At 45.6% G+C, this 23,281-nt stretch overlaps 1 protein-coding gene across 1 annotated transcript; it reads left to right on the top strand.

The window, feature by feature from the left end:
• Positions 1 to 802: 802 nt before the first annotated feature.
• On the top strand, positions 803 to 16,170 carry sacm1lb (SAC1 like phosphatidylinositide phosphatase b). The gene is made up of 20 exons (XM_069717225.1): positions 803 to 866; positions 3,458 to 3,555; positions 3,682 to 3,756; positions 3,838 to 3,965; positions 4,821 to 4,970; positions 5,126 to 5,185; positions 7,157 to 7,190; positions 7,438 to 7,539; positions 8,666 to 8,751; positions 11,143 to 11,229; positions 11,319 to 11,387; positions 11,534 to 11,613; positions 11,740 to 11,838; positions 11,919 to 12,057; positions 13,493 to 13,562; positions 13,880 to 13,952; positions 14,363 to 14,456; positions 15,250 to 15,342; positions 15,430 to 15,487; positions 15,596 to 16,170. The coding sequence occupies exons 1-20, from the start codon at positions 838 to 840 to the stop codon at positions 15,730 to 15,732; spliced, it is 1,761 nt and encodes a 586-aa protein (XP_069573326.1). The 5' UTR covers positions 803 to 837; the 3' UTR covers positions 15,733 to 16,170.
• Positions 16,171 to 23,281: the final 7,111 nt, after the last annotated feature.

Raw genomic sequence — 23,281 nt, 5'->3', positions numbered from 1 at the left:
GAATAATCTCTCATAATAAAACTGTAGAAGAGATGTCACTACAAATTGTTTCTACTTAGTGAAGGTATGATGATGAGTTGAGTTATTCTTGGTTCTTTGTGTAACTGTCCATCTATGTAAATATGTCTATTTCAAAGTCTCTGCTGTGACTATGATCCTATAAATTACTTCAGAGGAGACACTGTGTTCCTGTCCTCACCAGAAACACTGGTCTTGGACTCATATTAAATGTATTGACTAGTATTAATTCTGTTCTCTCTCCCTTCTATTGACTTTCAACCAGCCGTCTCATTGCATGTAATATTTTCTTACTGTTCTTTACTATCATCTCAAAATATACTGCTCATGTACCTCATCAAACCCAAATCCTTGCTTTAAATTACCACCAACTCTTAAAAACGTCCCTGCTGCTTGTAGTTTCTTGAGGATGATATAACCTATTGAAAACATCCATCAGGACTGTGTGATGTGGGTTAAAGAAGAAGACATGGTGGGACATGGTATTTGTCTGAGACAGACATTTAAAACCAAAAACTGTATATAAAAGGTATAAAACACACGGAGAGACACTCTGGATATAACATATATCTAATTAATTATTAGAAATGTAATATTAATTGTGTAATTTTCTACTCCATAATTTTTTAATTGTATTGTTTTTAGAAAACTGAGTTCGTTTTCAGTGGGAACTGGCTCACCCTCCAGTCCAGTAGGTGGCGGTAATGCACCTTCAACGATAGCCTGTAAAAGAAGAAGCCCCTCCCCCACGGCCACGCACGGTTGATGACGGAAGTAGTCGGCACGTTGACACGTCACTGAGGTCATACGTGAGGAAAGATGGCGAGCACCTATGAGAATTTCAGCCTGTAAGTGAATAAGTGAATAACGTGTAATATCACCTGTGGCTTCGTGTTGGTGAGGAGGCGCGTGAGCCTCCGCGAGCACTTCAGTGACGCGGTTAAAACCCGAACACGTCATCTCCACTGTGGAAGCACTGCTTCGTGATTCGTTCAGCCAAAGCTAACGTTAGAGATCCCGGAAAGTTTTATTCATTAACGATCTCTTCCGATCGAGCTGCGTCTGATAGCAACAAATCAATAACTCTATGTAACGGCCCGCGGAGTTCCGGTACTGTTTCTATCAGCTGTGGTCCGTTACAGTCAGCTGTGGTCGGTTACAGTCAGCTGTGGTCCGTTACAGTCAGCTGTGGTCCGTCAGCTGTGGTCCGTTACAGTCAGCTGTGGTCGGTTACAGTCAGCTGTGGTCCAGTCAGCTGTGGTCGGTTACAGTCAGCTGTGGTCGGTTACAGTCAGCTGTGGTCCGTTACAGTCAGCTGTGGTCCGTTACAGTCAGCTGTGGTCCGTCAGCTGTGGTCGGTTACAGTCAGCTGTGGTCCGTTACAGTCAGCTGTGGTCCGTCAGCTGTGGTCCGTTACAGTCAGCTGTGGTCCGTTACAGTCAGCTGTGGTCGGTTACAGTCAGCTGTGGTCAGTTACAGTCAGCTGTGGTCGGTTACAGTCAGCTGTGGTCCGTCAGCTGTGGTCGGTTACAGTCAGCTGTGGTCCGTCAGCTGTGGTCCGTTACAGTCAGCTGTGGTCCGTCAGCTGTGGTCCGTTACAGTCAGCTGTGGTCCGTCAGCAGTGGTCCGTTACAGTCAGCTGTGGTCCGTCAGCTGTGGTCCGTTACAGTCAGCTGTGGTCCGTCAGCAGTGGTCCGTTACAGTCAGCTGTGGTCCGTCAGCTGTGGTCCGTTACAGTCAGCTGTGGTCCGTCAGCTGTGGTCCGTTACAGTCAGCTGTGGTCCGTTACAGTCAGCTGTGGTCCGTCAGTCAGCTGTGGTCGGTTACAGTCAGCTGTGGTCGGTTACAGTCAGCTGTGGTCCGTTACAGTCAGCTGTGGTCCGTTACAGTCAGCTGTGGTCCGTCACAGTCAGCTGTGGTCAGTCAGCTGTGGTCCGTTACAGTCAGCTGCTGATAGCGGGATGGCGGCGTTGTGGTGCCCTGTTGTTGTGTTGATGGAGTTTGGTGGTGTTGTGGTGTTGTTATCTGTTCTGAATCGGTTGTGTTGTGCTATTTTTGTGTTATAGCGTGGTATTGGTGTGTTGTTTTTGTGTTATAGCGTGGTATTGTGTGTTGTGTTGTTTTTGTGTTATAGTGTGGTATTGTTGTGTTGTGTTGTTTTTGTGTTATAGTGTGGTATTGTTGTGTTGTTTTTGTGTTATAGCGTGGGTATTGTTGTGTTGTGCTGTTTTTGTGTTGTAGCGTGGTATTGTTGTGTTGTGTTGTTTTTGTGTTATAGTGTGGTATTGTTGTATTGTTTTTGTGTTATAGGGTGGTATTGTTGTGTTGTGTTGTTTTTGTGTTATAGCGTGGTATTGTTGTGTTGTTTTTGTGTTATAGGGTGGTATTGTTGTGTTGTGCTGTTTTTGTGTTGTAGCGTCGTATTGTTGTGTTGTGTTGTTTTTGTGTTATAGTGTGGTATTGTTGTGTTGTTTTTGTGTTATAGGGTGGTATTGTTGTGTTGTGCTGTTTTTGTGTTATAGCGTGGTATTGTTGTGTTGTTTTTGTGTTATAGTATTGTTGTGTTGTGTTGTTTTTGTGTTATAGTATGGTATTGTTGTGTTGTTTTTGTGTTATAGCGTGGTATTGTTGTGTTGTGTTGTTTTTGTGTTATAGTGTGGTATTGTTTTGTTCTCTTGTTTTTGTGTTATAGTGTGGTATTGTTTTGTTCTCTTGTTTTTGTGTTATAGTGTGGGTATTGTTGTGTTGTGCTGTTTTGTGTTGTAGCGTGGTATTGTTGTGTTGTCTTGTTTTTGTGTTATAGTGTGGGTATTGTTGTGTTGTGCTGTTTTGTGTTGTAGCGTGGTATTGTTGTGTTGTGTTGTTTTTGTGTTATAGTGTGGTATTGTTGTGTTGTGTTGTTTTTGTGTTATAGTGTGGTATTGTTGTGTTGTTTTTGTGTTATAGTGTGGTATTGTTGTGTTGTGTTGTTTTTGTGTTATAGTGTGGTATTGTTGTGTTGTTTTGTTTTTGTGTTATAGCGTGGTATTGTTGTGTTGTCTTGTTTTTGTGTTATAGCGTGGGTATTGTTGTGTTGTGCTGTTTTGTGTTGTAGCGTGGTATTGTTGTGTTGTCTTGTTTTTGTGTTATAGCGTGGGTATTGTTGTGTTGTGTTGTTTTTGTGTTATAGCGTGGGTATTGTTGTGTTGTGTTGTTTTTGTGTTATAGTGTGGTATTGTTGTGTTGTTTTGTTTTTGTGTTATAGCGTGGGTATTGTTGTGTTGTGCTGTTTTGTGTTGTAGCGTGGTATTGTTGTGTTGTGTTGTTTTTGTGTTATAGTGTGGTATTGTTGTGTTGTCTTGTTTTTGTGTTATAGCGTGGTATTGTTGTGTTGTTTTTGTGTTATAGTATGGTGTTGTGTTGTCTTGTTATCTGTTCTGAATCGGTTGTGTCCCTGCAGGCGCACTACTCCAGAGAAGTTTTACATCGAGGCCTGTGACGATGGCTCCGAGGACGTCCTGGCTGTTGACCGGGTGTCCACTGAGATGACTCTCACAGGTAAGAACACACCTGGCTGGATGAGAGCACCTGGATAATCAATGAATCAATACAATAATGATTAGTAATAAAATCCTGTTTTGTGTTGTGGACGTTTGTTGACACTAACCGTTGTCGTGTCCTCAGTGAAGCGGGACGTCCCCGCATCAGCAGAGACCCGGTCTATCTGTGGACTGATGGGGACCGTCCGTCTGGTGGCAGGTGAGTTCAGGGTGATGCGGAGGAGGATCGCAGCTGGATCTACCTGACAGGTGCGCTCTCACCTCCACCTGTCTGTTTCAGGGACGTACCTGGTGGTCATCACCAAGAAGAAAAAGGTGGGAGACCTGCTGGGACACGCCGTGTGGAAGGCTCTTGACTTTGACATCATCTCCTACAAGAAGACGATCCTCCACCTGACAGACAACCAGGTGGGATCTGAGAACAGATCAGCTGTCACTGGTTACAAATTATGAATGCATCGTTTCGGTCTCACATATCTTCGGCGGGAGAAACTCAGTTTAAACTGATCCGGGTCTCATCGGTCCTCCGAACAGAACTGAGACATCTTAAGAAGACGACCTCCAGACTTTTTATGTATTTTCTCTGAAGACTCTCACTGATGGGTTTTCTTCACAATCTGAATGTGGTGATACCGTTTGGTGCCGTTTCCCTCGACGGCCTGCAGATGGTGCCAAAGCTCTCTGAGAAACATCCTGCTCATGGATTCAAACACCATTTATCTGAAAGTCAGTGATGAGTGAACCCAGATAGTAGCAATAATTTAGATAAATATTCAATATCAAATAAATATATAAATGTAAATAAATGGCTGCACTGTTCCAATCTTTTGCTGGAAAAAGTCTTGGAGGAGCTGAAGCAACCATTAACTGACCTACATCACAGAGGCGACACTGTTTGAAGTAAAGTCCAAAAACACCGCTGTAACACACGGCAGCGATGTCACTGTGGTCCGGGAACATCTAAAAGTCAATGATGATGCAGAGAAGGCAGCAGGCTGATGGAGAACTGGAATACACGGCTGCTATAATTTATTGATGGTTGTTCGGGGAAACGGTGTGTGAGATCAAATCATCCACTTCCTGTTTGTGCTCAAATTCCATCACGAACTGGAGTGAAGGTGAACTTCTGAGAGGAAACAACGATGTCTTCTAACGGAGACTCGAGGTCCTTCCCAGATTTCTAACTGACTGACTGGGAGAGACTTCCTGCCACGAGCTTCCTGTTCTGTCTCTCAGCTCTGTGCTGGATGTGTCTCGTTGCAGATGCAGGACAACAAGAGCTTCCTGTCCATGATCAACAGCGTGCTCCACACAGATGGCTTCTACTTCGCTACGGACTACGACCTGACCCACACTCTGCAGCGGCTGGCCAACACCAGCCCAGAGTTCCAGGAGATGAGTCTTCTGGAGAGGGTGAGACGCACAGCAGCCCGTCTTAGAAGGACACAGAAAAACTGTCTCTTCTTCTGTCTCTGACCCCACAACGTTTCCTGATTGAGGTTGTGTCCTGCATGTCCTCTCCAGCTGCCTGTCTTTGTATTAACAGCAGCTCTCTGTCCTTGTTGCAGGCCGATCAGCGCTTTGTCTGGAACGGACACCTGTTGAGGGAATTCATGACGCAGCCAGAAGTGAGACGGAGCGTCCAACCTGTTCAACATGTGTCACTTCTGTCAATCATAGTATCAGAGTGTCGTGTTGTCCTGAAGCCTGTTGAAGCAGCAGGCTGCAGTCACAGTGTTTATCAGACTCCACCCGACTCCATCAGACTCCACCCGACTCCATCCGACTCCCTCAGACTCCATCCGACTCCACCCCACTCCATCAGACTCCATCCGACTCCATCCGACTCCACCCCTCTCCATCAGACTCCATCCGACTCCATCCGACTCCACCCCTCTCCATCAGACTCCATCCGACTCCATCAGACTCCCTCAGACTCCCTCAGACTCCATCCAACTCCACCCAACTCCCTCAGACTCCATCCGACTCCACCCCACTCCATCAGACTCCATCCGACTCCCTCAGACTCCCTCAGACTCTCTCAGACTCTATCTGACTCCACCCAACTCCATCAGACTCCATCCAACTCCATCTGACTCCCATCAGACTCCCTAGGACTCCATCCGACTCCATCAGACTCCATCCGACTCCATTTGACTCCCTCAGACTCCACCCTACTCCATCAGACTCCATCCAACTCCATACGACTCCATCAGACTCCACCCGACTCCCTCCGACTCCCTCAGACTCCATCAGACTCCCTCCGACTCCATCCGACTCCCTCAGACTCCCTCAGACTCCATCTGACTCCACCCGACTCCATCAGACTCCACCCTACTCCATCAGACTCTATCCGACTCCATCACACTCCCTAGGACTCCATCCGACTCCATCCAACTCCATCCGACTCCATCAGACTCCGTCTGACTCCATTTGACTCCTTCAGACTCCAGCCGACTCCATCAGACTCCAGCCGACTCCATCAGACTCCACCCTACTCCATCCGACTCCATCAGACTCCACCCGACTCCATCAGACTCCCTCCGACTCCACCTGACTCCCTCTGACTCCATCAGACTCCACCCAACTCCACCCGACTCCCTCAGACTCCCTCAGACTCCATCCGATTCCATCAGACTCCATCAGACGCCGTCTGACTCCACCAGACTCCATCAGACTCCCTCTGACTCCATCAGACTCCATCCGACTCCATCCAACTCCATTCGACTCCCTCAGACTCCACCCGACTCCATCAGACTCCGTCAGACTCCCTCCGACTCTATGAGACTCCCTCTGACTCCCTCCGACTCCATCAGACTCCCACCGACTCCATCAAACTCCATCCGACTCCGTCCGACTCCCTCAGACTCTATCCGACTCCATCAGACTCCCTCCGACTCCATCAGACTCCCTCTGACTCCCTCCGACTCCCTCAGACTCACTCAGACTCCATCAGATTGACAGGTTGAAGCAGCAGACTGTAGTTTTAACTGTAACGCTGAACCGTTCTAGCTGGTCTGCTGCTGTGTGAGGACGGTCTGACTGTGAGACATTCAGAGACACCAGGTCACATATGAGGATGTGGACCATCCCTCCATTAAAGTGAATGTTCAGTAGGAGAAGAACAGTGACACACTCTAATGGACACAGAGAGACAGAGAGACAGAGACAGGAGGACACATGAGTTAACTGAGGTTCCATCCAGCTCCTGTCTCTCAGTATGAGGAGTGAGGACGTGTCCATGTAAGAGACAGAGACAATGATGAGACTCAGAGTCTCTCAGAGACACCACAGCTGGTCTGTTTCTCTCTGAGGAGGAAGGAGACAACAGCAGAACCAGGACCTGACTGATGAGCTGGTTGGACTCTGTCCAGGATGAAAGATAACCAGGAGACAAGGACAGAGAAACAACCAGGAGACAGAGACAACCAGGACTCATAAAAAACAAAGAGACAGAGGCAGGAGGAGGAAAGAGACAGTCCCTCTCTCTGAATATTGTATGAATAGTGATGTAAACTGGATCACATGAAGTATCTGTTGTATTTTTAACAGAACCTGATCAGAACATTTCATCATCTAACTCTGCTCTCATTTCACAGCTACACAAGTTTGTATTTCCTGTTGTCCACGGCTGTATCCTTTCTGCTGCCGCTGTTCATCCTCCTCCTCATCAGAGGTCAGAGGTCAACACTCCTTCAGTGACTGAATGACCTTTCATGTTTGATTGGAAGGTTCATAGTTTTATCTTCATACCGACTGTTTACTGTTGTCATGAGAAACGGAAACAGCAGCTCAGTGGTTGAAGATGTTCATCAGGTGTGTGCGTGTCCTCACTGGTCCGTGTCAGTGCTGCTGCTTTCTTAACACGTGTGTTCCCCAGTCATCACCATGAAGTCCAGCTGCATCAATGGAAAAGTTTTTGAGTGGGCGATCGTCTCCAGGAGGAGCTGCTTCAGAGCCGGAGTCCGTTACTACATCCGAGGTAACTGGATTGCATTCTGGGTACTCCTGAGTCCACTGGAACTATTCTGCAGTGGTGTTTAGTTCTGTTGATATGTAAAAATATTTCAATGAAAACACTTCTTTATTCCAGGAGAACCGGAGTGTCTGTACACACCACAGATGGTTTATAAAAGTGTTTGTAGCTTCCAGGTCTGAAAAATTGTTCCGATTCAGAAGTGTCTTCAGCTGCAATACCAGCGAGTGCCACTAGAGGTCGGCTCCAAAAAGCCTCCGGCTCCATAGACTCCCATTCAACTTCTCTCATCAAATCCAAAGTGAATAAAATGTGTCCATCAGTTATCTCGGTGTTGTTAGCTAAAGTCACTCCTTCTTATTAGTTTTCTGGAGGTCCATCTGAAAATAATCCCTCATTCATTAGAAAAGAAGATTCAAAAGGACCTGTTTTGGGGGGCGTGTCTGTTTGATTGACAGGTCTGTGGTGCAGTCAGGTTACAGCTATCCGTGGGCGGGACGTAGTATCGTCAGGTTTCCAATCAGATCTAGTCAGATCCACCGCTGGCTCCTCCCCCAGCTCATCCAAATATGGTCACTTCCTGCTCCGAACCGCTCCGAACTAGCAAGATGTTGACGGACAGAATCTGAACTGGAGGATTCATAACGTTCACAAACCAACGATGACATCACTGCTGGATAATGCTTGGTACAGATAGACAAAAACAATATGAGTGCAGCGTTAGATATTAGTTTCATGTCAGCTGTTAAAGAATGAATTTCATGTGACCCCACCAGAAGAAATATGCCATGTAGACACATCCAGCGGACATTAAAGATGTCCTCCTGTGGACATCCTGTCCTTCACCTTGTTAACATGTCCGTGTTACATTATTTCATTTCCTCCAAGACATAAGAGTGAAATAATCCCGTCTGTTTAGAGATAGTCAGGCTTCCTGATATCACAGACTTCCTGTCAGTCTAGGGGCGGAGCTTTTTATATACTTGAGCTGCAGGCGAGGTAGAGCTGCACATGATGAATGAAGGCGAAGGTGTCGGGTACCATCTGAACCACATGAAGAAGCAGTAGATGTGTAACTGTGATGACCACAGATGAGTCTGTAGAGGTTTTATCTGTGTGTTTCTGTCTGCAGGCATCGATTCAGAGGGACACGCTGCCAACTACGTGGAAACAGAGCAGATCATGCAGCACAGCAGCGCCAAGGCCTCGTTTGTTCAGGTGAGCCTCAGACAGGAAGCTGCTAGTCAGAGGGAATAACTAAAGACTCACTCAGATCAGAACGTAGAGACACAGAAGTTCAAAACTCTCCATCTTAGTCTCTGCAGTGATAAATGTCCTGTTTGATGCCACATCATGACAGCAGCACTGTAAACACCCCGAGGGTCTGATTCACTGTACCAGTTCCTGAATGTGTCCCTCAGAGTTCACAGGTAGCTTCATAATGTTCCCACTGAATGAAACCAAGTCAGCTGCTCATCACGGAAAGGTCTGGACCTGCTGCTCAGTGTTTGTTGGAGGATCTCATCCACCGTCCTCCTCTTTTATGATCATGTTTTATTATTAGCCAAGTTTTTTTTTTTTTTTTTTTTTTTTGGCCTAATATCTTGTCACGGCATTGACTTTCTCGCTGTTATCTCCATATAGCGTTTTGATATTTATATTTCAAGAAGAGTAAAATTCCTTTTCTTTCTTCGGTCATTCTGTTGGCTGGAGTCTCTTTAAAACATGACAAACATCTAATTTAAAGAGTAATTTGCTTATTCACTTATTCAGTAAATCTCCTGCAAAACAAGTGCAAAATAAATGTGAAAACTTTTGGAATAAACACTAATATACACTGCTCAAAAAAATAAAGGGAACACGTAAACAACACATCCTAGATCTCAATGAATGAAATATTCCAGTTGAAAATCTTTATTCATTACATAATGGAATGTGTTGAGAACAAAATAACAGAAGAATGATCAATGGAAATCAAAATCATTATCCATGGAGGTCTGGATTCAGAATCATACTCAAAATAAAAATGGAAAAATCAGATCACAGGCTGATCCAACTTCTGTGGAAATTCCTCAAGACAAGTCCAAATGAGTCTCAGTAGTGTGTGTGGCCTCTACGTGCCTGTATCACTCCCTACAATGCCTGGGAATGCTCCTGATGAGACGACGGATGTTCTCCTGAGGGATCTCCTCCCAGACCTGGATCAAAGCATCAGTCAACTCCTGGACAGTCTGTGGTGCGACGTGGCGTCGGTGGATGGAACGAGACATGATGTCCCAGATGTGCTGGATTGGATTCAGGTCTGGGGAACGGGCGGGCCGGTCCGTAGCATCAATGCCTTCATCGTGCAGGAACTGCTGACACACTCCAGCCACATGAGGCCTAGCATTGTCCTGCATCAGAAGAACCCAGGGCCCACTGCACCAGCAGATGGTCTTCAACGGGTCTGAGGATCTCATCCCGGTACCTAATGGCAGTCAGGGTACCTCTGGCTAGCACATGGAGGGCTGTGCTGCCCTCCAAAGAAATGCCTCCCCAGACCATCGCTGACCCGCCGCCAAATCGGTCACGCTGGAGGATGTTGCAGGCAGCAGAACGTTCTCCACGGTGTCTCCAGACTCTGTCACATGTGCTCAGTGTGAACAGGGCGCCGACGGAGAAGCTGCCAATCTTGGTGTTCTCTGGCAAAGTCCGATCGCCCCGCACAGTGTTGGGCTGTAAGCACAGGCCCCACTTGTGGACGTTGGGCCCTCGTACCACCTTCATGGAGTCTGTTTCTGACAGTTTGAGCAGAAGCATGCACATTAGTGGCCTGCTGGAGGTCATTTTGTAGGGCTCTGGCAGCGCTCCTCCTGTTCCTCCTTGCACAAAGGAGCAGATAGCGGTCCCGCTGCTGGGTTGTTGTCCTCCTACGTCCCCCTCCACGTCTCCTGGTGGACCGGCCTGTCTCCTGGTATCTCCTCCGTGCTCTTGACACTGTGCTGACAGACACAGCAAACCTTCTTGCCACAGCGTGCATTGATGTGCCATCCTGGATGAGCTGCACTACCTGAACAACTTCTGTGGGTTGGAGACACCTCATGCTCCCTCTAGTGGTGAGGACACTGGCTAAATGCAAAAGTGACCAAAAATCATCCAGAAAGGATGCGGACAGAGAAACGGTCTGTGGTCACTACCTGCAGAACCGTTCCTTTATAGGGTTGTCTTGATAATTGCCTCATTTCCACCTGTTGTCTGTTCCATTTGCACAACAGCAGGTGAAACTGATTCACAATCAGTGTTGCTTCCTAACTGGACAGGTTGATTTCACAGAATTGTGATTGACTTGGAGTTACATTGTGCTGTTTAAGTGTTCCCTTTATTTTTTTGAGCAGTGTATTAGAGATATTAGTAAATCAGGCCCTAAGTGGAGTACAACAGTCTGAGCATGTCTGCAGCTCACTTTAATGTGTTGGTAAGACATACAGCTGCTATCCTGCTCAAGTGAGACAGTCCACTGCTGCTGTGTCCATGTTTGTCCATCTACGCCGGACGTGTCTATATGTTGTGAAGGAGGACTGAGTGTGTGAACGCTGGAACATGGTGTGTTTGTGTGATCTGTCTCTCCAGACGAGAGGCTCCATCCCCTTCTACTGGTCCCAGAGACCCAACCTCAAGTACAAACCAAAACCTCAGATCAGCAAAACGGTCAACCACGTAAGTTCCCTCCGCGCCCACCTGAGAACACCTCTGGGTCAGTTCACCTCTCTTCACGCTGCTTCCTCGTCTCTCTGGGTTTTTATCAGCTGGATGGATTGCAGAGACACTTCGACTCGCAGATTATTATCTATGGAAGACAAGTAATTTTGAATCTGGTGAGATCACAACGTTTTCATATCTGTCAGTGTGCCAGCTAGATCTCGATCTTTCCTGGTTTAATTATAAATATAATCCTGATTTAAGAAGCAGCAGACAAAGGAAATGACTGTTTGAAAGATAACTACTCATCTGTGTTCGCCAGATCAACCAGAAGGGCTCAGAGAAGCCTCTGGAACTGGCCTTTGATAAGATGGTGACCAGCCTGGGGAACGGCATGATCAAGTAAGATCTGTGTGTGTGTGTGTGTGTGTGTGTGTGTGTGTGTGTGTGTGTGTGTGTGTGTGTGTGTGTGTGTTGTATTCACTGCTGCAGGTTGTTGACTCTCTGGGAACACTTGTCCTCTTGCAGGTACGTCGCCTTTGACTTCCATAAGGAGTGCAGTCGGATGAGGTGGCACCGGCTGGAGCTCCTCTTGGACATGGTCTCTGAGACGCAGGAGGACTTTGGGTCAGTGAGCTCTTTGTTGTGTGTCTGAGACAGTACCCTTGTCTTCTCCGTCCAAGGTAACCGTGTGTGTGTGGATGCAGGTACTTCCTGGTGGACGCAGACGGAAAGGTGCTGCAGAACCAGGAGGGGACTTTTAGGAGCAACTGCATGGACTGTCTGGATCGGACCAACGTCATCCAGAGCCTGCTGGCCCGACGCTCGCTGCAGTCCCAGATGCAGGTAGGACTCTGGAGGAGAAATGAATAAAGAGCGGTGATTCACCCTGCAGAGAACAGCTGCTGTGCTCAGCTTGGATTCACGTCGGTTCCACTGGATCTCAGCGATGATGTAAAATGAAGAGTAAAAATCGAAACTGCAAGCAGTGCTGCACATCAGGGAGCCAGTGGGTCGGGGCCGCCGGATCTCCAACGCATTTAACAAAAAAGCATGGGCTTCTCGATATATCATCATCAATGCCTTAAGGCTATTCTGACCCGATTTGATGTCGACGTGATCTTCCAGCTCGACAAATCACGTGAAAGTATGAAATATTTAATTTCCTGTTGCCAGCAGGAGGCGCTATGACTATGAGCAAATATTACCATAGAGGTGTCTTCAGGGGCGGACTTTTATCAAAGATGTAACGTTTGAGGAAGATTGGAATATGTACATAAAAGTTACAGCAACTTGTAGTTTCATGGCGAGAAGCTCAAAATGGCCACCACATCACAGGCACACCGATCGACGAAAACAAATTCTTTTAACAACTTTTCATCTCCCAGTTGTTAAGATGGGACAGACAAAATTGAAAGTTGGTCCGACAAAGTCTGTAGGAGGAGTTCATTAAAATACAATTGCTAAAAATAGCGACTAAATTAAAAATGACGGACTTCATGTTAAGTTGAGGTCGGGATACCAACAGATTTTTTTTTGTACATCTCTGTGTGATACACATGTCCAACAAATTTGGTGCATGTAGTTGAAACTAGGTGCCAGGGCTGCAGTTTAGGGGGTGCTAGCGAGCCATTAGGCCACGCCCACTCACAAAACACATCTCGGATGTATTGTCTCACCACGCCACATGTATGTGCCGCGTTTCGTGAGGTTTCAAGATTCCTTTGACCTTAAACATTAACTTCCTGTGTCACGGCAAAACATAAAATTTTGCCGCATTGCCCTGGCAACGCCCTTCGACGATAACGCACAGGCTTCTCAATATATCATCATCAATGTGTTAAGGCCATTCTGACCCAAATTGAGGGTCTTGTGATCAACTAGCTTTGAGTAGCATGTGAGAGTATGAAAAATTTAATTTCCTGTTGCCAGCAGGTGGCGCTATGACTATGACCAAAATATGACCATACAAGTGTCTTCAGGGCTGGACTGTTGTCATGTGTAAAGTCTGAGGAAGATCGGACAATGTATAACAGAATTACAGCAACTTGTAGCTTCTCGGCGAGATGCTCAAAATGGCCGCCACGCCACGGGCACACGGGAGTATTTTTTGAGTACGATAAACCCTCCAAAAAGGCAATTCTTTAGTAAGACAACAAAGCGGAAGAATACTAATTCCTTGAAGAACAATAGAGGTTTCGGACCCTAAATATAATTGTGTGTGTGTGTGTGTGTGTGTGTGTGTGTGTGTGTGTGTGTGTGTGTGTGTGTGTGTCTGCAGAGGATGGGAGTGCTCCATGTGGACCAGCAGGTCGAAGAGCAGGCGGACTTCGAGAAGATGTACAAGAACGGTGAGTTTTCGTCACACCAGCCGACCTCAGCGGTCTCCATCAGACCGTTCAGCTACACACACGGTCACCAAACATCAGTCCACCACACTGCTGACTCAGCAGCTGCTGGTTCTGTCAGAGGCCCGGTGAGTTCTGCACCAGGACGCTGCTGGAGAGACGCTCTGACCCAAAACAGTTCACATTTCTCCTGCTGGTCTCTCAGCGCATCCGATGTCCCTCACCTGGACAGGCTTAATACTCGTCCTTCACCTGATCTGTGAGCCGTCATGATGTTTAAATATGATCTTCTCTTCCACTTCCTGTCTGTTTACATGCAGCCTGGGCCGACAACGCTGATGCCTGTGCCAAACAGTACGCCGGCACCGGTGCCTTAAAGACGGACTTCACCAGGTCAGCGCTCGTCCACGTAAACGTAAAGCTTCCCGTCGTGTCCTCCATCTGAAAAAGACTCTGGTGGCAGGTCTGATGGAGGTTCCTCCCTGTAGGACATCACAGTTTCACCAGCGATCCACTCTCCTGCCCGACACTCCTGCTGCCACCTTGTCGACATGTTTAGTCTATTTTAGCTCTATGTTTTAGCTATTTTAGCTCTGATTGATGACCTGACACTTGTTCAGGTTTACAGACAGATATTATGTCATATTTCACTGTGATATGTGGACTAGAAGAAGGACAGAGTGAAAAAGAAAAGCTTTTAATGGAGACGGATGGTCCTCTGGACAGCATGAATGTCCTCAGTTGTGTCCTTTTAACATTCAGATGTGCAGCTGTGAGTGCTGAGATGAGTTGTTGTCTCTCAGGACCGGGAAGAGGACTCAGTGGGGGCTGGTGATGGACGGCTGGAACTCCATGATCCGATATTACAAAAACAACTTCTCTGATGGCTTCAGACAGGTGCGTCCAGGCTCTCGTGTTTCTGAGTGACTTCGGCTTCACAGTCCAACTAGAACTGGGTTCTCCAACCGGTTTCCTACTAATTGGAGAACCTGCATTAGAACCATGAATACATATAATGTCTGCCGAGGTCAAATAAAGCTGCTACACCTTCATTGACCAGATGGGGCTGCTGCAGCCCTTTACCACGTCGCAATGTTTCAGAAGTATGTGGACTCTGTGTGTTGGTTCGAGTTCAGACAGGGGTGGAGTTATTTGTCCATACGAGGAGTAAAGAGGAGCCAGTACCAGGGAATTCAGTTCAATTTGATTTATATAGCGTTAAATCACAATACAGGTTATTTAATTTTGCACTGAACACATTAAAGTCCTTACAGCAGAACTTTATAACATCGTACAGAGAAACCCAACAATTCATATATAAAAAACATCCTCTTAACGGGAAGAAACCTCCACCAGAACCAGGCTCAGAGGTGGGCGGAGCATCTGAGGGGAGAGCAGAGAGAGAAAAGGACAGTATAGAGATACAAGACATGAACTGTTGGTGAAGACGACAAGCACAGAGCAGAGACATGCAGCTCCATGATGGGACATCTGCAAAAGAAAGAAGAGAAACTACGCGAGCGAAGGAACTGAATGGAGACAACAGATAATAAACAGAAACTATTGGAGAGAAGAAGCTTGAAGTTAATGAGATGTGATGGTGAGATATGAGTTATAGAGAGTTAAAGAGTGAGAGGAAAGAAGCTCAGTGTAAAACGAGGTCTCCATTCAGTGTTCTCCTCTAATGCAGGACTCCATTGACCTGTTCCTGGGGAACTACGGTGTGGATGAAGCTGATTGGACGACCCCTCTGCGTGACCCCAAAGACTGGAAGTTCCTGACAGTAAGAAGGACTGAAGATGATCCACTGATCAGTTGTTTTTCTTCTGACATCTCTGATGTGACTCTTCTTCTTCTCCTCCTCTTCTAGCTGCCCATCATCATGGTCGTAGCATTCTCCATGTGCATCATCTGCCTGCTCATGGCTGGTAAGACATTTTCCCGCCAAACATCAAAAGGTTTATTAGAAATGAGTTCACGTCAGTTGCTCCTCAGTCTCAGAGAACAGAATTCATGTGACGTCTGTCCTCTGCCAGGTGACACGTGGACTGAGACGCTGGCCTACGTCCTGTTCTGGGGGACAGCCAGTGTGGTGACGGCCGGCGTCATCCTCTTCAACGGACGCGACTTCGTAGATGCTCCCAAGCTGGTCCAGAAGGAGAAGCTGGACTGAATGTGTGTGTGTGGAAAGCAGCTTGGCCCTGGCGAACTCACCACCTCTTCCTCCAGCTCTTCATCACTCGACCCGCAGCATCAGCAGGCGTGGAGCCTTTACTGACAGGCTGGGGGGAGAGAGGAGGATGGTGGGTGGCCGGGCCAGCCCGCCGTACGAATAAAGCCCAAAGACAGAGACTGGACGTGCGTGGGCCTGCTGCTGTCCACACTGCAGCCGCTGGAGAGGACAGGACTGTCTGTCCACTCGTCCTACTGGACACCGAACGTCCACAGGTTCTTCTGACGGAGCTCTGGTTCCTCAGCAGAGGAGCGCTGTGGCACCTGTGTACATTATCGTTTCTCCAACTTTATTCTTCTATTGGATGCTTTGTGATCAGCTTCAGACCAGCTTGTGCGATGTCACTGACAGCTGTAATAAATGACTGTATGTACGGTTTGTTTGCCTTTTTAGTTTAGCAGCTGTCGCCGTCGCTCAATGTTCAGCAGCTCTGTCTCAGGTCTGTGCTTCACCGTGACTTCCTGTTCAACGCCTCAAACAATTCTGGATAAATGACATGAAAATATCCACCAGCTGCTTGTTGAACGGAGCAGTGGCACTTCATCACTTTATTTACTCTGGAAGTACAACCCCGTTTCTAAAAGAGTTGTGACAATGTGTAAAATGTAAATAAAAACAATAATAATAACAGAATATGGACATAAACCCATATTTCATTTCAAATAGTCCAAAAACAACATATCAAATGTTGAAACAGGGAAATTTTATTGTTTTATGAAAAAATGATGCTCATTTTAAATTTGATGGCAGCAACACGTTTCTAAAAAGTTGGGAGAGGGTCAACAAAAGACTGGAAAAGATGTGTAATGCTAAAAAAAACAAAGAACATCTCACAACTTATTGGGTTACCATGGCAACAGATCAGTAACATGATTGTATATAAAAAGATGATTTCAGAGAGGCAGAGTCTCTCAGCAGTGAAGATGGAGAGAGGTTCACCACTCTGTGAAAGACTGTGTTGGAAAATAGTGCGACAATCCAAGAATAATATTCCTCAACATAAAATGACAAAGAATTAGTGGATTTCATCGTCTACGGTTCATAATATCATTAAAAGATTCAGAGAATCTGGAGAAATCTCTGAACACAAGGGACAAGGCTGGAAACCAATATTGGATGGTGGTGATCTTCAAATTCAAAATGAGCATATATTTTTCATAAAACAATTACAAATGTGTCTGTTTCGACATTTGATATGTTGTCTTTGGTCTATTTTCAAATACATAAGTTTACATCATTTATAAATCACCATATTTAGTTTTTATTTACGTTTGCCCAGCGTCCCAGCTGTTTTATAAATGGGGTTTTACATCTGATTCATATTTTCCAGGTGTTTGGGATCAGTCGGTAAATAAAGAGTGTAGGAGTCACACATAGACTCCACGGTTTCTTCTGCACACTGTGTGGTCTGTTGGAAAGACACTGAAGGATGTAAAGTCAAAGACTGGGTGTTGTGTAAGAGGCTCAGTATGAAGTGAGTGCAGCAGCAGCAGGTCCCGACCAGCTGCTCGTCTCCATCAGAGGAGCAGCCGGGTGTTAGCGGCAGGCTAACAGCTGTGTTTTGGTTCTGAGGCCTCACATTGACCGAGTTCTTCACTTCACAACAACATCACCGCTCATCACTGCTATTTTCTCTCGTTGGTGTTGGTTTTGATTTGTGGCCGAGACGTTGTGTTATCCGAGCACTCGGTAGTTTTACCTTCCATGAACGAGGTCCAAACACATTGATTTATACTTGCAGGGTTGATTTGGTGAATTGGTGATCAGCATTTTTCTCTGAGCTACAAGCAGATGTTATGATTGTTCTGAGCCGGATCGGAGTTATGTCACATGATGTGAGTGTGATAAAACCACAGACTGAATATAAAAGTGTTCGTAGCTTCCAGCTCTGAAAAACGAGGCCGATGTGGAAGTTCCTTAAATTGCAATACCAGCAAGTGCCACTAGAGGTCGGCTCCAAAAAGCCTCCGGCTCCATAGACTCCCATTCAACTTCTCTCATCAAATACAAAGTCAATAAAATGTGTCCACAAATTTCCTGTGTGTCATTTGCTAAATTCACTCTTCCAGGTTAGTTTTCTGGAGGTCCATCTGAAAATAATCCCTCATTCATTGTCAAATAAGATTCAAAAAGACCTGTTTGTGTGTCTGTTTGATTGACAGGTCTGTGGTGCAGTCAGGTTACAGCTATCCGTGGGCGGGACGTAGTATTGTCAGGTTTCCAATCAGATCAGTGAGATCCACCGCTGGCTCCTCCCCCAGCTCGTCCAAATATGGTCACTTCCTGCTCCAAACTGCTCCGAACTAGCAAAGATGGTGACGGACAGAATCTGAACTGGAGGCTTCATAACGTTCACAAACCAACGATGTCGTCACTGCTGGTTTCTGATTGGATCAAACATGTTCACAAGTCCATATTATTTCAGTTGCAGACATGAACTGCCACGCACACTATATCTGATCTTTTTGTCTCACAGCTGCTTCTTGGTTGTTGCAGACTTCTGTCATACAAGCAGCAGTCAAACATCCGTGTGTGAAATAATATCTGCTCGTAAGCGTGTTTAATGTGACTCGTGACGTGTGAATATTATCTGACACTTCAGCTCCAACATGACTCGTTCATCTCAGTTAATATTCTGTTCTCCTGAACGTCATCACGGCTGTCAGTTTACTCAGGTTAGTAAAACGTGAATGTTTTTTGGTCATATTTTGGTAAACCTCAGACTGCGGGTGTGCTCACATGCTGCTGTGAAGGTCGCCGTGTCCTCCACGAGGCCCAGTGAGCTGCAGATCAACGTCCTGCGGGCGGGTGGCCACAGCGCTGATCTGGAGTTCAGTCATGGCTGCACCAGGCTCCTGCATTGTGCACTGGTTATTGAACTGAAACTATTCACGCCTGAGTGATCTGGACAAACAAAACCATGTGTGAAGAGAGGAGGAGAGCAACAGTTTCCTGGAGAATCATAAATCTGCTTTAAGGCTTTAAGGCCGACGCGGTCTGAGCCTTAAAGCAGATTTACGGTTCTGCGTTGTGTGAGCAGGGTTCCGGTCCGGCCCACTCGGACTCGGTCCTCTGGAGGTTCCACCTCTCTGAAGGAGGAACCACGTGGTCCGACAGAACAGAGGACTCAGTGTAGAGTCAGACGGACCATGTAGAAACGTTCAGCTTTATTACGGAGTAAACAACATACTCATGAAAACTACGTGTCCTGTTCTTTAAAAAAAAAAAAAAAAAAAAAAACGCATTTTTTTATTAGTTTATTTGGGAAAAACAACAAACAGCAAAATTGAATCTGACAGTTTGATTGATGGTTATTTGATTTTGTCCTCCAACAGTCTCTGAGTCAACTCAGAGAAACGTTTGGAGATAAGTCAGGTTCAGGATGTTGCTCTTCTTCAACTCTTCTCATGGCAGTAGATCTGAACTCTGCAGGAACTTAAAGGACCAGCCTGCTGTTATTCACTAACGGTTGTCCCACCCCGTCTGTCGGCTCAGCTGATTGGTTCCAACTTCAGAAGTCGATTCTACAAACAGCTCGATGTGCTTCTCTAAAAGTAGTTTAATTATCCACCTGGCTGCTCTGGTTTCTTATTAATATTATTTAACTGGGTCTCATCCAGGAGGAAACTGCACGCTGGTGTTATCAGTTGGTTTATTTTGTTTTTTTTCTCAGCAGGATCACAGAAAAACCAGCCGTCTGATTTTAATGAAACTTGGTGGAAGCGTGAGGAAGAACCTCTGACATGTTGGCGCAGATCAGAGTCACAGGGCAGATCTAGGAATCATTTTTCACTTTCATTAACTTTGCGAGTCAGGGCCGCTAAGTGCCATACGCCTTAAAATCCAATAGATGGCAGTAAAGTTCAACAGAGACGAGGGTTGGTTGTGATGGATCGTGATGCATCGTCCTTCTCCGATGGTTGATGTCACGTTGTGAGCTCAGCATCGTGATCTTTGTCCCGGTCAGCAGGATGACCTGTGAATGGAGCTGAACCTGTATGTTATGATTTTATGATTAATAATAAACTCTGCAGAGCGTCTGAATATATTCTGCTGATTGTAGTGGCACGACTGAGGCAGGACACCGTCTCCACCTTCAGTCTTTTACATGATATCAAGTTAACATTGTGTATGGGAACTGACTGCACAAACACATCATCATTATTCGTGGACATGGCTCAGCTCTAACGTCGACAAATCGTAGGCTGTTCTAGAAATAAGATGATTGTGCATCTCAGTCCACATTCACAGTTCCCAGTGATCCTCGGACACACGTGGACTGCAGTGTCTCAACCTGAATTTTCAGGAACGACGACCGATGATCCTCCCTCGTCTCCAGAGGTGTAGCTGGGCTTTTACCTGGTCACCCAGCGCGCTGTCTTCTGCGGATGATTTCCTCTATTAGCACTATTAATGAGCTCCTCGTGCACTTTACTTGACAAAAGCGCAGCTGTTAGCATCCAAGCAAATCAAGTTCAAAGACGTTAGGGAGACTGCTAGTTTATCACTAACTGGAGTCTCACACTAAACTTTCATTGTCTAAACACTGCATTTAACTAAAAAAAAACAGCGACAGTCCCTTAACTTCAATATAACTCATTAAAGCTCACAGACAGAAGTACCGTTACATTAAACGGGCTGAATATCGGGGAGTTACTACCGAGACGACCAGCTACCAGGAAGCCAAAAGTTGCATCACCCTCATAGGTCCCGCCCCCTAACCAATTAGAAACCAGGAAACTCTTGCCTGACTAATTAGAAGTAGACTGAACAAACAACAGCAAAATTAACAAGTTAAGTTTTACATCATGCCTTGCAAACAAACTTCTCGGGGTGCATTTAAGGTCATAGTAAATCACATTACTCTCAGTGAAATAGACATTTAAAGACAATGTTACCCATAGTATGGTCATACAAATAAAATAAAGAAATAGCATCGGGTTTTGAGAGCAAAATAACCCAGGGTGTTAGAGCATGTGTTGATTTATGTCAAAGAAACTCCATCAAGATGTTCATTAATAATAATAATAATAATAATAAACTTGATTTGTATAGCACTTTTCAGTGTACTTCACAGCAAGAAAATTACATCTAGTGTTTCATATATAAAGAAACATAAATATATAAAAAATAAATAAAATGCATAAGAACAGATCAAATTAAACACAAATAGAGTATTTAGATAACACGTTCATGAAAATGAGGACCAACAAGTAAACACACCCGTCTGCTGCTGTAAGAACTGCTCTGATTTAATATATTAATTGGAAATATATAGATAAACTCACATTGAGAACACCATAAAACTGTGACTCAAATGTCTCGACACAAATTTACTGATACACCTGTGATGCAGTAAAACCTGCAGCGAGATGCTCAAAGGTGGTATTTATGGCCGGGCTGCAGTGTCACACAGGGATTTTCTGTAGTGACCAACATGAGGGTGAATTGTGAGTCTTTGAACCTCACATCTCATTTTACACGACACCACACTTATGAAACGAAGCACAACTCCATCAGGCTGTCTGAGCTGGAAGGACTTCTCTCTACAGCCGACCATTTAGTTCAAATATCCAGCTTCCTTCCTTCCCCGAGCCTTTGCTGATGTTTATGAAGTGAATGTTGATTAGATATATGATTAGATATGTGACTTTAACTATTGTTATTTATCAGAGCAGGCACCAGTACTTTGAACAGCCTTGATCTAATGGTAATATAGTGTTTCCGTATTCATTGTTTTATTGTATGTTTATTGCCTTGAAGTCCGTTTCTGCCTCTGCGTCTGTATCAGCTGTTTTATAGGCTCGATTGTTTTATGAGACTACTGCGATTTAATTTTATTCTGTATGTGATTTCGTTAAAACAGGAGTTTGAAGATCTCAATCTGTGGGACGCCAAAAACATCCTGAAAACTAAACATATCAAATGATAAATATCCACCAGTGTGTTTGGCTGCAGACAGGTTACAACCTCCTCATGGTTTATATGAGCCTGCCTGGATCAGACCTTCTCTGATTACAGTCTGGAAACCCTGTTCACATTAAAGTTCACTCTGAAGGACGGACCAATCAGAGGCCAGTATCAGTGGCTCAATACTGCAGTGGTGGTAGTGAACACAGTGGTCGGTGCTGATTGGTTAAAGCTGTTCCAGTAGTTTCAAAGCTAACCGGACGTCTACGTACAGCAGGATGACATCATGGCTGCAGACGGTTCCCTACAGAGCGGACCCAGACCCAAAGATTCACACGGTGGGTCTAGCAGCACCAGGCTAAGTTTATATCTGTCACCAGCGGTTTCAGGGAACGTACCAAAGAGAATGGTACTGGGAACAGTACGGTTCTGATGGGAGACAGAACCACCAAGGTCCAGAAGGAACCGTGTTAGATGTTCAGATGTGGTGGTCCACATCATATGAGAAAAGAACAACAGGAATTAATTCAAACTGCAAGCAGTGATATACGGGCCCTCGCACGGTGCGCGTCGGCTCCCCGAAGCCGGCTCCCCGACGTGCAGCACGCGAGGGACCGCATATGCCCACTTAAAGTTGCATTTTTTTATCTCGTTTCCTGTCTCCAGCAGGGGGCGCTATGACTATGACGGAATATTACTATCAGGTGTCTTCAGGGTGGGACTGCTATCAAAGATGTAATGTTTGAGGAAGATCGGAATATGTACATAAAAGTTACAGTCAGTTGTAGGATCAAGGTGAGATGCTCAAAATGGACGCCACAACACGGTCACACCGATCGATGAAAACAAATTCATAATGCCAAGAGACTTGTTGGTACATCTCGGTGTGATACACGTGTCCAACAAATTTGGTGCATGTAGGTGAAACAAGGTGCCAGGGCTTTAGTTTAGGGGGCGCCAGCGAGGCGTTTGGCCCCACCCACTTGCAAAACACATATCAGATGTATCGTCTTACCACGCCGGATGTATGTGACACATTTCGGGAGGTTTCAAGCATCCTTTGACTTTAAACATCAACTTCCTGTGTCACGGCGAGACATCAAACTTTGCCGCATCGTCGGGGCAATGCCCATTGATAAAGTCAAACGAATTCCTCAATATATTATCAACTACATGTTTAGGTTATTGTGACATGACTGTACATTCATGTGATCAACCAGCTCGACGTAGCATGTGAAAGTATGAAAAGTGTCATTTCCAGTTGCCACCAGGTGGCGCTATAACTATGAGCGAATATTACCACACAGGGGTCTTCAGGGCGGGGCTGTTATCATACCTGTGAAGTTTGGAGAAGGTCGGTCCATGTACATAAGATTTAAAGCAACTTGTAGTTTTATGGTGAGATCCCATGCTACGGGCACACACATCGACGAAAATGAATTATTTTGATCATTTTTAATCCCAAACATGTTATCTATCCATAGAAACTAAATTCAAGTCGGTCCGACAAAATCCCTAAGAGGAGTTCGACAAAGTATGTGTCAGAATCGCCCAAAATGGCAACTAAATTAAAAATGGT

The sequence above is a fragment of the Brachyistius frenatus genome, unplaced genomic scaffold (genome assembly GCF_029030835.1).
Source record: "Brachyistius frenatus isolate BFR_SWC_R1_liver_20210118 unplaced genomic scaffold, ASM2903083v1 Contig_171, whole genome shotgun sequence".
Taxonomy (NCBI): domain Eukaryota; kingdom Metazoa; phylum Chordata; class Actinopteri; family Embiotocidae; genus Brachyistius; species Brachyistius frenatus.
The sequence above is the reverse complement of the archived record's forward strand: the minus strand, read 5'-3'. Positions and strand labels throughout refer to the sequence as shown.